We start from the raw sequence: 18,790 nt of genomic DNA, 5'->3' as shown, positions 1-18,790 counted from the left end.
AACACTGAGGAAAATTAACAAAGCCACAGCTGATTCTTGAGAAAGATCAACAGGAGTGATGGGTAAACCCCCAAATTGATCAAGAAAAGAGAGACCACCCATCCTTAACATCAGGAATGAAGGTGGGGTTATCATTACAAATTCTACAGACATTAAAAGGATAATAAGGAAACATTCTGAACAAATTCATGGCAAAAAATATAACAACTTAGGTAAAATGGTAAATTCCTTGAAAAAAATTAAATTTATCCAGGGTGACAGAAGATGAAACAGGAATTTTAAATTGCTTTATATCTAATAAAGAAACTGAATTTGTTTTAAAAAATATTTCCACAGGGCGCCTGGGTGGCTCAGTGGGTTGGGGCCTCTGCTTTCGGCTCAGGTCATGATCCCAGAGTCCTGGGATCAAGCCCCGAGTCAGGCTCTCTGCTCAGCGGGGAGCCTGCTTCCCTTCCTCTCTCTGCCTGCCTCTCTGCCTATTTGTGATCTCTGTCAAATAAATAAAACCTTTAAAAAAAAATTTCCACAAACGAAAGTGCAGGCTGAGAATTTTTATTGGTGAAATATATCAAACATATGAAGAGGCAATAATATCGTTCTTTGCGAACTATTTCAGAACAGAAAAAGAGCAGATATTTCCTGACAAGTTTTATAACATCATAACCCTAATTATCAAAGTCTGCCAAAGACTTTGATTACATGTGCACAATAAATAATAAGAGATCAATATCCCTTATGAACATAGACATGGAGGTCCTTAATAAAAAATCAGCCAATTGGGGCGCCTGGGTGGCTCGGTGGGTTAAGGCCTCTGCCTTCGGCTCAGGTCATGATCTCGGGGTCCTGGGATCGAGCCCCACATCGGGCTCTCTGCTCAGCAGGGAGCCTTCTTCCTCCTCTCTCCTCTCTCTCTCTCTGCCTGCCTCTCTGCCTACTTGTGAGCTCTGTCAAATAAATAAATAAAATCTTTAAAAAAAAAAAATCAGCCAATCAAGGGGCACCTGGGTGGCTCAGGTGGTGATTGCAGGGTTCTGGGATCAAGTCCTGAATCAGGCTCCCTGCTCGGTGGGAAGCCCACTCCCCCTGCTTGTGTTCCCTCTCTCACTGTCTCTCTCTGTGTCAAATAAATAAATAAAATCTTCAAAAAAAAAAAAATTAGCCAATCAAAGCCTGCAAAATGTAAAAATGATACTACATCATGACCAAGCAGGTTTATCCCAGGGATGCAAGGCTGTTTAGCACTAGCCATCAATCAAGTAATTTGCTACACGAACAAGCAACGGGAGAAGAAATGGCACCAACGGGCTCCGGATGAAGAGCAATGGAGAGCGGTGCCGGACCAACAGCAGCGGGCAGGCCCACCCGCAGGAGGCAGCAGCCATCACTATGTCCCCAGGACTGCTGCCACTGTGGAATGCAAGCCAAAATCCCCAGAACTTCTTGGTTTTCAAAATTAATAAGGAATTCAAATATTTATGTGAAATCTGACCTCAAATATTTGCAACTACTTTTTTTTTTTTTTTTAAATATTTGGGCCAAACACAATTTGTTTATAGCCAGAATTAGCCTGTGATTGCTAGTCTGCAAGTCCTTTCTAATCTATCTTGAAAATGAAGTCCATGAGAAAATTTACCAGCAAAGAGAGAATGAGTAAAGCTTCAAATAAAGGCTCCTACTCCTGTTTGGTAAAAATGGATCAGGAAACAGCTTTTATGGAACTAGATGATCTTTATGACCTTAGGGTAAACAGAGGCTGGCAAACATTTTCTGGAAAGGGCAGACAGTAAATGTTTTAGGCCTTCTGGGTCCTGTGGTCTCTCTTGCTCAACTCTGCCATTACAGCAGGAAAGTGGCCACAAACATGTGAAAGTATAAGCATGCCTGGGCCCCAATAAAACTTTATTTACAGGGACGCCTGGGTGGCTCAGTTGGTTAAGCGGCTGCCTTCGGCTCAGGTCATGATCCCGGCGTCCTGGGATCGAGTCCCACATCGGGCTCCTTGCTTGGCGGGGAGCCTGCTTCTCCCTCTGCCTCTGCCTGCCACTCTGTCTGCCTGTGCTTGCTCTTGCTTCTCTCTCTATGTCAAATAAATAAATAAAATATTTAAAAAAAAAAAACAAAAAAAAAACTTTATTTACAAAAACAGGCGGTGGGCCTAACCCAACCCACAGGCCTTAGCTTACAGAACCTTGGGTGAACTACAAAGGAAAAGACTGGTATAGCTGACAAAATTAAGATTAAGAACTTCCGTTCATCAAAAAACAAAACATGGGGCGCCTGGGTGGCTCAGTCATTAAGTGTCTGTCTTCGGCTCAGGTCATGATCCCAGGGTCCTGGGATCCAGCCCCGCATCAGGCTCCCTGCTCATGGGAGGCCTGCTTCTCCCTCTCCCACTCCCCCTGCTTGTGTTCCCTCTCTTGCTGTGTCTCTCTCCATCAAATAAATAAATAAAATCTTTTTAAAGGGAGACGGGGCACCTGGGTGGCTCAGTCAGTTAAGCATCTGCTTTCAGCTCAGGTCACGATCCCAGGGTCCTGTGATTGAGCCCCATGTTGGGCTCCCTGCTCAGGGGAGTCTGCTTCTCCTTCTGCCTCTGCCTCTCCCACACTTTACCCCTTGAGCTCCAGTGCATGTTCTCCCTCCCCCTCTCAAATAACCTAAAACCAAAAGCAAAACAAAAACAGAGGCCAGGATGAAAGTGGAGCAGTGAGCCGCACCTCCCTGGTGTGGTGAGAGGGAAAACACATTTCCAGCCAATCGTTACTGAATGACAAAGGATAAAGTGATAGAAGATTAGCACCCATAAAGAATAGATACAAAAATACACAATAAGAAAAATCAACCAATCCAGAAGAAAATACTGGGGCAAAAGACATGAATAGTATTTCACAGAAATTAAATAAATGGCCAATAAACCATGGAAAGAAGATGCTCAATTTCATTAACAATTCATCAAAATGAATGAAAATCATGACTGAAACATCACTTTGTAACCATCAAATTCACAAACATTTAAAATGTCTGAAAACAGGGTGCCTGGGTGGCTCAGTGGGTTAAAGCCTCTGCCTTTGGCTCAGGTCATGATCCCAGGGTCCTGGGATCGAGCCCCACATCGGGTTCTCTGCTTGGCGGGGAGCCTGCTTCCTCTCTCTCTCTCTGCCTGCCTCTCTGCCCACTTGTGATCTCGGTCTGTCAAATCAATAAATAAAATCTTAAAAAAAAAAAAAAAAAAAATGTCTGAAAACCCTGAGTGTCGGTGAGGACCCAGCACAGCAGCAACTCCCTCTGGCAGAGCTGGGGAAACGTACCTCAGGACCCACACAGGAAAACTGTCACAACTGTGCGGTAACACACCGTGCCCCAGCTCCGACCCCGGTTAACCTTCGCCAGCTCCGATGGAGGGGCAGACGCCCACACACCCACGTTACTTCAGGGGCAACTTCCAGACAGTACTTCCAGTGGCCTGTGGGTGAGCTGCACAGGGCAGCAGGGACTGGCCTGACCCTGCGGAGGGGATCTGGCCACACTGGTCAAGACGACAAATGCACACACCCTCTCATGTCTGGCAATTTTGCGAGGGTACTTTGCTCCCTGGATACATCCCACGCACTGGAACACAGTACAGAACAGCCTGGAAACCACCTACATGTCCTGCGGGGAAGACAGGACAGTACCACGGAGCCTCCCAATGCGGAGCCACTCCTAGACTCCTAACACTACCATGTGGCTGTCAGCGGGGGGGAAAAAAAAAGGAAGGCAGGAAACTGTGATGCGTTACAGCAAGCCCTGCAGGGTCTGCTCAGTGACTAAAACACAGCGACAGGGGCTCACCTGTACTTCCTGCGTTCACATGAACGCAGGCAGATGTACGAGCGACTCCTAACCCAGACACCGTAGGAGGGCGAGGGCCAGGACATGGAGAAGGGGACCAAGCTGAGAGCCAGACTTCTCAGTGCACACCTTTTCAGTCAAATGTTTAGTCACTTAAAATTAACAATAAACTCTTTTTTAAAAAATTAATTTGAGAGAGAGCATGAGAGACAGCATAAACAGGGGGAGGGGCAGAGGGAACAGACCCCCCCTGCACCACTGAGCAGGGAGTCCAACATGGGGCTCAATCCCAGGACCCCGGGCTCATGACCTGAGCTAAGGCAGACGCTTAACCGGCTGAGCCACCCAGGTACCCTATAATTAATACTAAACTCTTAAAGTGGCTGTCACAAAAGAGCTAGCCCCTTCCCAACAACTATCAATGCTGGGGTCACGCACAGGCCTGTACAGATACACCAGATGAGGATCCAGAGTAGAAGCCCCTGGAAGGGCCAGGGGACAATGAACAGGTTGATGGTCGGCCATAGCAGAATATATATATATACATATATATATATATACACACACACACACACATATATATATATATATATATTAAAAAAAAAAAAGAACACTGTGACACAGAAAAATGAGGTAATCTGTGTGCCAAGTGTCCCAATGCTACATTATCTCTGAGATACATTAAGAAATAAACCTGGCCCAGGACAGTGGTCTGCAGATGCTCCCGTGATGTTTAAACACGTATGTACGTGTACACATACATGGACATTATTCTCACACACCAAGTGTATCTCTGCAAGGCCACGAAGAACCTGGCTAAGGGGGTTGCCACCAGGAGGGTAACTGGTGTCTGAGGGTAGCAGTGACAGAAAGGTGCTTTTCAGTGCACACACCCGTGTGCCGTTTGAGTTCCTTGCTGTATCTATGACCTATTCATAAAATAGCCTATCTATAAATAAAAACACACTAAAAAAATTTACTAGGCACATAAAACACATTTACAAAGGGATCAAAAAAGCTCAGCCATTAACACATCCCTATAAAAACACCATCAATTTTTTTCAAGGAAATGGAACAAATAATCCTAAAATTTATATGGAACCAGAAAAGACCCCCGAATAGCCAGGGAAATGTTGAAAAAGAAAACCAAAGTCGGTGGCATCACAATTCCAGACTTTAAGCTCTATTACAAAGCTGTAATCATCAAGACAGTATGGTACAGGCACAAAAAGAGACACATACATCTATGGAACAGAAGAGAGAGCCCTGAAATGGACCCTTAACTCTATGGTCAACTAATCTTCCACAAAGCAGGAAAGAATGTCCAATGGAAAAAAGTCTCTTCAGCAAATGGTGTTGGGAAAATTGGACAGCCACATGCAGAAAAATGAAACTGAACCATTTCCTTACACCGCACACAAAAATAGACTCAAAATGGATGAAAGACCTCAATGTGAGACAGGAATCCACCCAAATCCTTGAGGAGAACACAGGCAGCAACCTCTTCCACCCCAGCCGCAGCAACTTCTTCTCAGAAATATCACCAAAGGCAAGGGAAGCAAGGGCAAAAAGGAACTACTGGGACTTCATCAAGATCAAAAGCTTCTGCACAGCAAAGGAAACAGTCAACCAAACTAAGACAACTGACAGAATGGGAGAAGATATTCGCAAATGACATATCAGATAAAGGACTAGTATCCAAAATATATAAAGAACTTATCAAACTCAAAACCCAATCAATAAATGGGCAGAGGACATGAACAGACATAAATGCAAAGAAGACATCCAGATGGCCAACAGACATGTAAAAAAGTGCTCAATGTCATTTGGCATCAGGGAAATACAAATCAAAACCACAGTGAGATGCCACCTCACACCAGTCAGGATGGCTAAAATTAACCAGTCAGGAAACGACAGGTGTTGCCAAGGATGAGGAGAAAGGGGAACCCTCCTACACCGTTGGTGGGAATCCAATCTGGTGCAGCCACTCTGGAAAACAGCATGGAGGTTCCTTAAAAAGTTGAAAATAGAGCTACCCTATGACCCAGCAATCGCACTACTGGGTATTTACCTTAAAGATACAAATGTAGTGATCCGAAGGGGCACATGCACCCAAATGTTTACAGCAGCAATGTCCACAATAGCCAAACTGTGGAAAGTACCTAGACGTCCATCAACAGATGAATGGATAAAGAAGATGTGGTGTATATATATATATACAATGGAATATTACGCAGCCATCAAAACCCCCAAAATCTTGCCATTTGCAATGAAGTGGATGGAACTAGAGAGTATTATGCTAAACGAAATAAGTAAATCAGAGAGAGACAATTATCATATGATCTCTCTGATATGAGGAATTTGAGAGGCAGGGTGGGGGGTGGTGGGGGGGCAGGGAGGGAAAAAGTGAAACAAGATGGGACCAGGGAGCGAGACAAATCATAAGAGACTCTTAATCTCAGGAAACAAACTGAGGGCTGCTGGGGTGGGGGTGAGGGATAGGATGGCTGGGTTATGGACATTGTGGAGGGTATGGGTTATGGTAAGTGCTGCGAATTGTGTAAGACTGATTATTCACAGACCTGTACTCCTGGAGCATATAATACATTATATGTTAATAAAAATAAATAAAATTAAAAAAAAATTTTTTAATAAAATAAATTTTTAAAAAAGAAAAAAGCTCAGCGAAATGTCCCTGGATAGGAAGAGTAAATATTTAAAAACATCACTTCCCTGGGCAGCTGGCTGGCTCAGGTGGTGAAGTGTGACTCGTGATCTCAGGGTTATGAGCCTGAGTCTCACACTGGGCATAAAAGTTATTTAAAATAAACATGGGGCGCCTGGGTGGCTCAGTGGGTTAATGCCTCTGCCTTCGGCTCAGGTCATGATCCCAGGGTCCTGGGATCGAGCCCCGCATCGGGCTCTCTGCTCAGCGGAGAGCCTGCTTCCTCCTCTCTCTCTCTGTCTGCCTCTCCGCTTACTTGTGATATCTCTCTCTGTCAAATAAATAAAATAAAATCTTTTTTAAAAAAAAAAGTTATTTAAAATAAACAAAGACAAAAATCGGTCTTAAAATAAACCTGTATTTTTTTTTTAAAGATTTTGTTTATTTATCTGACAGAGAGAGAGATCACAAGTAGGCAGAGAGCCCAGTGTGATGCAGGACTTGATCCCAGGACCCCGAGATCATGGCCGGAGCCAAAGGCAGAGGCTTAACCCACTGAGCCACCCAGGTGTCCCAAATAAGCCTGTATTTTTAACATGAGCCCAGTGAAAACTCAATTTTAAACTATTCAACCTAATTCTAAAATTCATATGGAAAACTAAACTTTTGCATGAGTAGCCAAGATTATTTAAAACAACGAGGAAAGACTATTAACTGTGTTAAGCATATTAACTTAAAGCTACCATATTAAAATTAATTTCCTCTCTCAATATTATATAAAAAATTGCAGATAGGCTATAAAAGTGAAAATAAAAGTTAGAAATACTGGAAGAAAACATAAGCGCTATTTAAAAAAAAAATATTTTCTTTATTTATTTGACACAGAGAGACTGAGCACAAGCAGGTGGGACAGCAGGCAGAGGGAGAGGGAAAAGCAGGCTGCCTCTCTGAGCAAGGGGCCCGATGTGGGACTTGATCCCAGGACCCCAGGATCATGACCAAGCCAAAGGCAGGTGCTTCACCAACTGAGCCACCCAGGCACCCCTATAAGAGATATTTTAAGAAGCATTTTTGGTGGGGGGGCTGGGTGGCTCAGTTGGTGAAGCCTCTGCCTTCAGCTCAGGTCATGATCTCAGGGTCCTGGGATTGAGCTCCACATCAGGGTCCCTGCTGAGTGGGGGGTCTGCTTCTCCATCTCCCTCAGCCACTCCCCCTACTTGTGCTCTCTCTCTCTCCCCCCCTTTCTCTGTCACATAAATAAATACAATCGTGGGGGTGGGGAGAAGGAAAAAAGCAATCTCCAGAAACCTACAGACTCAATTTCCGGGAGCCCTAACATCACCCTCCCCTTACTAGAATATAAACTCTTACATAATCAGTCACTCCTCACCCCCCAGTGCAGCTCCTTCTGCCCATGGGTCCTGTCCCCGTGCTTTAATAAAACCACCACTTTGCAACAAAGACGTCTCAAGAACCTTTCCTTGGCCATTGGCTCCGGACCTCAACACTCCAAAGTACATCATAATCACCTGTGGTTTTCATTCCAGCCTCTGGAGGGGGTACGAGGTAACCCCTCAAGATTTGCCTTTCCTACCAATAATGATCATTCTGACATCTTTTTCTTTGACTTAAGGGGAAATGATTTCTAAACAAAATACATAACTCAAGAACCATAAATTTGTGGAGCACACAAAAATTAAAACAAACAGAATCAATCATAAAAGTTCTCATCACTTGCTGGCCCCGTTGACAGAGCACGCAACTCTTGATTTCAGGCTGTGAGTTTGAACCCCACACTGGGTGTAGAGATTACTTAAAAATACAAGAACATTTTAAAAACAAAAATAAATAGGGTGCCTGGGTGGCTCTGTTGGTTGGGCGGCTGCTTTCAGCTCAGGTCATGATCCTGGAGTCCCAGAATCAAGTCCTGAATCCGGCTCCCTGCTCACTGGGGAATCTGCTCCCCCCCCCGACCCCCTCCCCTCTCATTCTCTCTCTCAAATAAATAAATAAAATCTTTAAAAATAAATAAAAATAAATACAATTTAATTTTTTTTAAAGATTTTTTTTAAGATTTTTTTTATTTTTATTTATTTGACAGAGAGATCACAAGCAGGCAGAGAGGCAGGCAGAGAGAGAGGAGGAAGCAGGCTCCCTGCTAAGCAGAGAGCCCGATGCGGGACTCGATCCCAGGACTCTGAGATCATGACCTGAGCCAAAGGCAGCGGCTCAACCCACTGAGCCACCCAGGCGCCCCTTAAAGATTTTTTTTTTAATTTATTTATTTGACAGAGAGAGAGAGAGAGAGAGAGATCACAAGTAGGCAGAGAGGAGGTAGCAGGTTCCCTGCTGAGCAGAGAGCCCGATGCGGGCCTCGATCCCAGGACCCTGAGATCATGACCTGAGCCGAAGGCAGAGGCTTTAACCCACTGAGCCACCCAGGCGCCCTACAATTTAATTTTAAAAATATATACATGGGGATCCCGGCTGGTGCACTCGGTAGAGTGTACAACCCTTGATCCCATATACATGGACGACTGAGAACAACCGCGCTACCAAAAAACCAAACGCAGTCGGCAGACAGCAGAGGGCCAGCTTGCACACAGAAGGTCACTTACAGGTCTGTAACAAAAATGCCAGGAGCTTAACAGAACAGGGCAATTCCCAAAAAAAGAAACACCAGTGGCTCTGCATCAGGAGACGCTTGACACATGCAGGACTGAAGAAAGGCGTGTGGAAACAGGACAGCATGTTCGCTGTCGGGGTAGCAGAGATTTTAAACCAACGTGAGACGCGCGCCGGGGAAGGTATGAGCAGCGGCAGGCGGCGTGGCCTGTGATTCCGGCAAACCCGGGAACAGCCCGAACGCCCCTCGGGGAAGGGCCGAGCGCGGCACCCACACAGGAGACGGCACAGCCGGCAGCGGCGGACAGGGACCCCAGATGCCGCGCTGGAAGGGCGCGAGAGGCCCGACGGCCGACCCGGCCGACCCGGGGGGCCCCCCTGCAGCTTCTCCTGCCTAAGGAGCGGGGTGCGCGCCCCCCTGTCGCCGCAGGGGCTTTTCCGCACCGCTGCGCACTAAGGGAGGAAGGAGATTTTTTTCACTGTAACAACCGGTTCTGGAAAACAGCCCTACTTTCTCAGTAACAAAAACTTGGAAGGATTTTTCTCAGAAAACTCCCATAACCTCAGCCGGCCGCTGAACTCCGTGCAGCGTCGCACCCACCCGCCACATCGCGGTCTGAGACTCGCACACCTGACCCGGCTCCCAGCTGTCCCCGCAGCACGCCAGCCCGCGGCGGCCTCAGGATCCTGGCACCGGCCGCTGCCTCGACTTGAGCCGCCCTTCCGCAGCCCCCTTCCCCTTCCCCGCGGCGGCCTCCCTGCCCCCTCTCTAGCAGGAGGCCTTCTGCTCTGCTCTCCTCGCCAGTGCGACGCTCACCCCACGTTACTCGTCTCCACCCCAGCACCTCGCAGGTCAGGATTGTGTCTGCCTGGCCCCGGGGGCGCACAGGAGGCAGCGGGATGGTTCCTGAACTGCTAGCACTACCCAACGTGGGAGACCGTCTGGGGGCTCTCCTGGACACTCTGCGGTCTGTCTTTCCCACAGGACACTGGAGTCAGAGCAGGCCCTCAACTAACACGTGGTTCTCTTCTCAGAAGGCACAGACACTGAACTCAGACAGCTTCGCAGATTACAGGTCTAGACTGGTGACCCACCAATCCTGGTGGCTGGTTTCGAAATCACTGAATGTGGGTTAAACAAAACAAAACAAAACAAAACAAAAGAAAGAAAGAAAGAAAGAAATGGAGAGGCGCCTGGGTGACTCAGTCCGTGAAGCAGCTGCCTTCAGCTCAGGTCATGATCTCAGGGTCCTGAGATGGAGCCCTGCACTGGGCTCCCTGCTCAGTGGCAAGCCTGCTTCCCCCCCCCCCCCCCCACCACTCTGCCTACTTGTGCTCTCTGTCAAATAAATCAATAAAATCTTTAAAAAAAAAAAAAAAAGAGAGAGAGAGAAAGAAACATCAACTCTCTAAATACAAAGAAACAAAACAACAAAAAAGGAGGCTTTAGTCACCCAAGACTATTCTTGCCCTAACAACTCCTCTTTCTCTATTAATTTTTTGAAGATTTTATTTGACAGAGAGAGCAACCGCGCACATGCGCACATGTAGGCAGAGCGGCAGAGGCAGAGCAAAAGCAGCCTCCCGCTGAGCAAGGAGCCCGACATGGGGCTCGATCATGACCTGAGCTGAAGGCAGATACCCAACCGACTAAGCCACCCAAGTGTCTCCCCCGCCACCCATCTTTCTCTTTTAAAAAAAAATCTGCAGATGGGGCGCCTGAGTGGCTCAGTCGTTGAGCATCTGCCTTCGACTCAGGTCATGATCCCAGAGTCCTGGGATCGAGCCCTGCATCAGGCTCCCTGCTCGGCGGGAAACCTGCTTCTCCCTCTCCCACTCCTCCTGCTTGTGTTCTCTCTTGCTGTGTCTCTGTAATAAACAAAATCTTTTAAAAAATAAAAAATTAAAAAAAAAATTAAAAATCTGCAACTAACAAGTTTTGTAATCTAGTTTCCAAGCCCACATCTGGAAATTGGCAGAGGAGGGAACATGGCCCCAGGAAGGCCTGATTAGCTAAATAAGAGGAAAGAAAGCTTAAAACACAGCAACACCCAAATAGCAGTTTCCCTGTGGGGACACGTTATACATGGGAGTCGTCCTACCCCATGGCCCTCAAGGGCCTTTATGTTACCAGAGAAAACCACAGACTATCACAATGACCCTGAAAAGATCCAAGGAAGGTTCAGTTACGTTCTGTCTGATGTACCTGTTTCAGAAAGACTTCCAATCATAACGGCTAAAATGAAATGTTTCGCTTCTTTAAAAGTAAGCTTCATAGAAGGTCCCCTCCGGCGCTCTGCTCTCCACAAGCTCGAGAATGTCGGTGTGTGTGAACACAGTGGCACTGAGCCGCACTGGCTAGCTGACACATCCACTTCCACCAGAGGACGGAGACCTACTTGTTAATAGTGCTGCCATATAATCTGGTTTTTAAATTTTATTTAATTTTTAAAAGATTTTTATTTATTTATTTGACAGACAGAGATCACAGTAGGCAGAGAGGCAGGCAGAGACAGAGGGGGAAGCAGGCTCCCAGCTGAGCAGAGAGCCCGATGCGGGACTCGATCCCAGGACCCTGGGATCATGACCTGAGCCGAAGGCAGAGGCTTTAACCCACTGAGCCACCCAGGAACCCCGGGTTTTTTTTAATACTATATTCATTTTGGCTATCTCAAAATTAAGGGTGTGGTTTTTTTTAATGTTCTAATCACATATCTTGATTATATGGCTCCTAAATAACGGAACTGCTCTTCAAATTAGTTAAGCCCATGCCTCGGAACACCTGAATTCCATCTACCTAATCTGTGGGGGTCGTCCGAGGGAAAAGCAGGCAGGGAGGATGCCCAAGTAGACATCAGGTCTCTAAGCTACAACTTTCATAGTCTGTCATTCCCAGTGGCTTTAGGAGCCGTATCAGAAATGAAAACCCCAAAATTGATCTTTACCAAATGCTACAGAATTTCCTTGTAGAATAAGCAAACAGCAGCTTCCTAGTAAAAGTCGAGTCTTCCGTATCCAAACCCAGGTCAAGATGCCAGGGTCCTGGGATCAAACCCCACTGGGCTCCTTGCTCAGCAGGAGCCTGCCTCTCCCTCTCCCTCTGACTACTGCTCCCCCTGCTTGTTCTATCAAATAAATAAATAAAATCTTAAAAAAAAAAAAAAAGAAAAGAAAAATTCTAGCTGGCTACACTGAAGGCACTGAAAATGCAATTCAAGAACAGCCTCTGGCTTTGAAAGAAAACATTTTTTTTAAAAGATTTTATTTATTTATTTGACAGACAGAGATCACAAGTAGGCAGAGAGGCAGGCAGAGAGAGAGGAGGAAGCAGGCCCCCCACGGAGCAGAGAGCCCGACGTGGGGCTCAATCCCAGGACTCTGGGATCATGACCTGAGCCGAAGGCAGAGGCTTTAACCCACTGAGCCACCCAGGCGCCCCGAAAGAAAACATTTCACTGGAGTGTGAACCGAATACACTTCGCTGATGCCAAGACAGTATTTTGGTTTGACACACGGACCACCAATGCTTCGGTCAGTCTCCCTACAGAAATCACCTTTATTACCTGGGATTGGACTCTGGGGGCAGAGCTGAGAAATATTTGTTTCCCCTCAATCCAACTCCGGCCCCCCAACCCCGCACCCCCCACCCCTTCAAGCAGCAATGGTCTCAACGCACGAGGGCAGCAAACACTTAGGAGATTTTTTTTTGGAGGGGCCTTAATTTTGGCCAACTACTCAGCTAGTAACTAGTAAGATCTTTGCTAACCTATTACACTCAGGTTAGTCTTATCTTCTGCAGGTACTCAGCCCTCTGGTCCTGCCAAAGCACTTCATGCCCACGGCCCACCTGGTGGCTCCTGGGCAGCAGACCACATACCCCACACCCCACACCCCGGGCCTGGTGCCTCATGGTGCTGACTGAGGCCCCTGCACCACGGTTTATAGAGGAGGCAAAGCCATTCGAGGTCCGAGCAGTTAACGATCAAGCCTATTACCGAAACGTTCTGTCAGCGACAGGGAGAGGTTTTCGCGGAGTGAGATCTGCCCGCAGGACTGCTCCGCTCATCCTGCAGAGAGCCTGGGAATGCCAGCATTTGCCTCAAGTCTCATGACGGCTGCAACAAGAGCTGTGAGGGCACGAATTACACGGCATGGGCCCCCAAAGAGAGAGCAGACAGAGGAAGCAGAAGAAATCAACAGGAAGATAAAAGCAGTAAATGTAAGACTGGGGCTGTACAAGGTCCAGGCGGGCTCGTTTGGGGAAATAAATCTGCCGGGCTGGAGACCTACACCAAAGTGGGCAACCCCGCTCTTCGGACTCTTCTGGTGCTTGGGGCAGACTCCTCACCCCTTCGAAGTCTCACTTCTAAGTTAGAAAATTCCAGCACAGGTTCCGGCTTACAGAGACTAGAAAAGGCAGAAAACACTAACCCGAGACCCAAGCAGTCCTATGGTGGCTGCCTCGTGATGGGGTCCTGGCGAGGCCAACAGTGAGAACAGCGTCCTCGAGAGCAGGACCAGGGCTCAGGGGCTGTGGTACACGGCAGGTACACGGCAGGTACACGGCCGCGTGAAAAGACCAACCCACCACCCTCTCCACCTCAGAACACGATCATCCGCTTTTGGAGACCAGGCCTGTGGCTGACCTTTCAAGCCCATCGTCTCTTCCTTGGGAGTCTTCCTTGTCTGTCTACCGGCAAATCCATTACTTCTGTTACTCATCAGAACTGGTGCAAACGTTTGATGGCAGTTTATATTTTTTTACTATGAATGTTATATTTTCCAGATTACCCAGGCTCTGACAACTCTACTCCTTATAATAACTACCTTCTACCAGTGGAAGGAATTACTCATTGGTTCTCTACCACCAGTCAACTTGATGCACCGGGGACAACGCTGGAATCAGCCACCCACCTGGTCCTGAGCGCGTGCAGAAAATCAGGTGTGTGGCCCTCACAGTGCCTGCAGCTGGGTTCCCCCCAAATATTGGCCCATGTCTGGCACTGTGGCTATCCTGAGAGTTACAGAGAATGGCCCACAAGTCTACATGCAACAGAAGAGAAAGGACATAATTTTCAGCCTCCTTCACCCTCACTCCCATATATTCCCATTTCTTGTCAAACCCAGTCATTCAGTAGCGCCTCCATACCCTGCACCTGGTGCAAGACCAGGCTCATAACCCTCTCCTGTGAGATCCACTTGAGCAATCATCCGCACGTTTCTGCCCTCCCTGACTGGCCAAACAGGCCTCCGATATGGCAATATGGCCCAGTACACTGCCTGGAAAACACATGCTCCCACTTAACCTATGACCCCAACAGCAGGGTCCCATCCTCTCTGAAGTCCCAGGGAGCATTCAAAATATGTATTTTTTTATTATTTTTTTAAGCAATCTCCACACCCAACGTGGGGCTCAAACTCATAACCCCGAGATCAAGAGTTGCATGCCTTGAGTGAGCCAGCCAGATGCCCCTCAAAATGTATCTGTTGAATTAAGTAATGAGCAAAAATGAAAAATAAGTCCACAAGCTGAGACTGTTCCACACATCACAGAGCAGGGGGGAAGGACTGGGAGGGTGACAAAGGCAGACTCTCAGACGCGAAGCTGAGCACATGTTAACATTTGGCAACACTCTCCCACCAACATAGGAAAAAAAATACAGGTGAATTCTGAATTTTCTGTCGAGGTGACTTCTCTCATTCTCTTCCCCCACTGTATAAGATACATATTTTCTAGGCTAAACTCATCCATCCCTCAGTCCCTCTAAACAACTGCACCTTCATGACTGCCCACACGGGTGGGCATCAAGGGCGTCTGCAATACGCCACGATTCCAAAATGTTCTCGATCCCAGATTCAAAGAAAAGACTGTGACAGAAGTTAAGAAGAGGGACGCAGATTATTATGGGAAAGAGTTAAAAAAATCAGAACAAAAACTTGCTGGGCTGAAAACCGGCGCGTCTTCCCAGCAGAAGAGACACTACGTGGTACAAAGAATGATTTACAACACACATGGCTGGAACATCTTAGAACATGAACAAGAAAGAGAGAAAAAACCCTTAACCTTAAGAAAAAGGTAAAAAGAAAAAAAAAACAAAACCAAGTTAGCTACAAAAGAAACAATAAAATTGTTAAGACCGCTCCTCTGTAACACAGATGCTAGAGAACAGCAGATCAATACCCGCACTCTTCGAAGAAAAATCATTTTGACCTGGAATACAGTACCCAGGAAAGCTACTATACAGGAATAGCGCAAAATGAAATCTTTTAGACATGGTGGGGCTTAGAAAATTTACAACCCAAAGACTTCTGCAAAATTAACACAAAGGTATACTCTCGTATGACAGGAAATAAATCCAATAAAGAAAGAAGATAGTGGGTACAAGCAAAAGTATAAAATTTACAGTCAACATGCATTAACCAATACATTTTTAAAAACTGTTTTAAAAAAAGTAATACTGCACCAAAATTTAAAACTCAGGTAAGGGGCGCCTGGGTGGCTCAGTGGGTTAAAGCCTCTGCCTTCAGCTCAGGTCATGATCCCAGGGTCCTGGGATCAAGCCCCACACTGGGCTCTCTGCTCGCTGGGGAGCCTGCTTCCTCCTCTCTCTCTGCCTACTTGTGATCTCTGTCAAGTAAATAAATAAAATCTTAAAAAAATAAAAAAATAAAAAAAAAAACTCAGGTAAAAGAAAAAATGTAGGAGACGTGAAAAAGAAATTCACAGAAGATATAGAAATGGCCATTAAGCAAATGAAAACATTCTCACTACTATCCTTGGAGGACGTGCCTTGACACAGGCAGTCCCATTCCCTGCTAACGGGAATGTAAACTGATAAAGCCTTTCTCAACAGCAATTTGGCAATGTCAACTAACATTTCAAATATGCACAGACCCTGAACCATCGATTCTAAAACTCAGATTCTGAAATTCTAAAGAAATGCCATACACGTGCCCCGAAGATTTAAATACTCGCCCATTCTACATAACAATGTAATGACAAAAACAAAAAACCACAGACATTAACTCTATTACGTCCATTAACAGGACGGCTAAATAAACGGCGATACTTCCACAGCACAGGACACTATGCAGCCACCGGCATCGGGGGTTACCGACACAAAATGCGTAAGCTTTGCAGAGAACGTTAAAAACAGTTCAGGAGGAAACTACATATATAGGTTACGCCTTTTCACATAAAAACAGACACCTGTCCACGTGTGTGAGTGTGTGCAGAGCCTCAAAAGAACGCTGTAACGTTCGCTCATGGCTTCTTCCGAGAGAAGAGTAAGAAAGCAGTTATGGTTATTCTTTTCTTTTTTTGGCCATTTACTTGAGCACCTACCAGTTTCAGGTCCTGGGAATACCGGGGTCAAGAACCCAGAGTCCAGGGTAGAAGCGGTTCTGCCCGGTTCGCGGCCATGTCCCAGGCAGAGTGGGCACTCAGTGTTGTTCCCACATGCACACCACGGTGGAGACCAAGTGGCTTCTGCATCGCCCCGATATAACACAACTTGGGGGCGCGGAGCAATAGCATTGTCACGAAGGGGCTTACACGGTCGCCCAGGTGAAGTTCGTTCCCACTCCCCGAAACTGCGCTCGGCTGCAGGAGCGAAGAGCCTTCGACCTCTCCGCCCCAAAACGAGCTGGAGGGCTCGACGGGGAGAAGCCCCTGCAGGAGTCCCGCGGGCCGGAGCTCCACCCCGCTACCTGAGGGCGGGTGGGGGAGGAAACCCGGGCAGTCCGGCAACACCACGACGCTCCACGCTCGCCGCGCAGGTGGCGCCTAAATCTCACAGAACCTCCGTGCCTCCCACGGAGGAGGAAGCGCGCCCAGGACCTGGGGAGGAGAGGCCCGCCCGCCCACTCGTCGACCCTTACCTCTCGGGGCGGCAGCCAGGGCCGGCACCCGCAGGCTGCGTCCCCACAGCAGCAACACTCGCAGCAAGCGCGCCATGTCCGCCCTCCCCGGCACCCGTGCAGCACGCGCGGCGGAGGCGGGGCGGGGCGGGGCCTTCCTCGGGCGCGGCGCGGTGACGTCACGGTGAGCGCAGGGCTGCCCAGGCCGCTGCCTGAGCCGGAGAGTGGGCGGGGGCCTGCGCAGCGCGCGCCCTAGGCCCGCGCGGGGACAGTTGGGCCAGGGGGCGGGCCCCCCGTGACCTTGTGTCGCGTTGTCAAGGGCGACGGGAGGGGCCGTGGGGCACTCGCCCGCCAACAGGGCCTCACTTCGTGCATCCCTAAAATGGGGCTGACGTTCGCAGGCCCGGGAGGCTGTGAAAAGGCGGCGCGCGGACTGAGACTGTGATCGTACCCCCCCAACTCCCCGGCCACTGGCCGGACCGAGGCGGGCGCGGAAGGGGAAGGGACGGACCTCAGGCTGGCCTTGTCCACTCCCTAGCGCGAACGCAGTAGCCGCCCCCACCAGCACAACCGGGCTTATTCCTTCCTTGTCTCGCGTCCTGCTGGAGATGGGGCTGAGGCCGAGACCCACCACTCCTTTTAATTAAGAAAAAAAAATTTTTTTTTTAATTTTAGTATGGTTGACACACTAAGATTAGTTCCAGGTGTAGAACGTAGTGATTCAGCAGCACTGCAGCTTGTGCTGCTCTCAGCACCCTGAGTGTAGCTGCTGTGGGTCACCACGCGACACCGGTACCCATCCCGTGACTGCAGTCGCTGTGCGATGCTGCTCCTGGCCCCGTCGACGCCCTTTGTCGCCCAGGGCTGCACCACACAACTTGCAGGTTCTCTGACGCCGCCTTAGGAGAGGCCCCGGCGCCCCGTCCTCCACCCCCAAATGATTCTGAGGCTCGCTGGAGACTCGCTACCAGAGCAAAAACGCCGCAGAAACGGAGGTGCTTTGGATTTGACCCAAGCTGCGAAGTCCAAGAGTCAGGGAGAGTCCCTCTGGAGCCGGGACACAGCCGGGGGGTTGGGAGGGGCCCTTCTGGGACTCTTCCAGGTGGAAGATGTGAAGGATGAGCCCCACCTGCCAGGCTTGGGATGTCGGGTGGGTGGACTCAGCTGAAAGAGCAGTTCTCTGACGTTGGAGGAAGACTCCAGAAGCCTCCTCCCTGGCCCCCAAGGCAGCTGGATCACACACTCTGCAGTCACCGTCCTCTCGTGCCTCCCCAGCACACAAAATCAGTTCCAAACCCCTCGGCCTCCAGGCCCTACACAACCTCACACCTGCCTCTCTCCTTCCCCCACCATGCTCCAGACGCAGGGAGCCTGTACCAGGCCAAGCCAGTCCAGTGTATCCCTGCCGCTGCTGGGCCTGGGGCTGGAGGGAACCGAGGGGTCTCAGCCTCACCTTGCGTTTGTTATTCACCCAGGAAGTCCTCTATTATAAGAGCCGATACAGTGATCTATGAGGCGATAGATCTAGGCTGGGGAGCCCTTTATTTCAGGAAGAAGTGGTCTTTGGCAAAGTGAAGATGGAAACCTACACTTCACTTAAGGATGGGGGCGTCTTGAGCCGCCTGGGTGGCTCTGTCGGTGGAAGGTGTGCTTCTTGGGGTTGTGGGTTTGAGCCCCAATTTGGGTGTTGAAATTACTTTAAAAAAAATCTTTAAGGCAAACAAAAAGCCTAAGGCAATTTCAAAGTCAAGGTGTGGTCCTTGGTCCCCTACAGCCTTGCTACTCCAAGTGGGCCCAGGCCTCACCCCG

At 48.4% G+C, this 18,790-nt stretch overlaps 1 protein-coding gene across 1 annotated transcript in view; it reads right to left on the bottom strand.

Annotated features, from left to right (window-relative positions):
• The window catches only part of LOC111156137 (TNF receptor associated protein 1), a 53,477-nt gene extending 36,384 nt beyond the window's left edge, over positions 1-17,093 (bottom strand). Inside the window, exon 1 of the mRNA XM_022516795.1 lies at positions 17,003-17,093. Within this exon, the coding sequence (XP_022372503.1) occupies positions 17,003-17,078 (76 nt within the window). The 5' untranslated portion in view covers positions 17,079-17,093. The remainder of the gene's footprint in view (positions 1-17,002) is intronic.
• Positions 17,094-18,790: the final 1,697 nt, after the last annotated feature.

This window comes from Enhydra lutris, unplaced genomic scaffold (assembly GCF_002288905.1).
Source record: "Enhydra lutris kenyoni isolate GAN:26980312 unplaced genomic scaffold, ASM228890v2 scaffoldscaffold45, whole genome shotgun sequence".
Lineage (NCBI taxonomy): Eukaryota > Metazoa > Chordata > Mammalia > Carnivora > Mustelidae > Enhydra > Enhydra lutris.
Note: the sequence above shows the minus strand (reverse complement) of the source record. Positions and strands in the feature narration are given on the sequence as shown.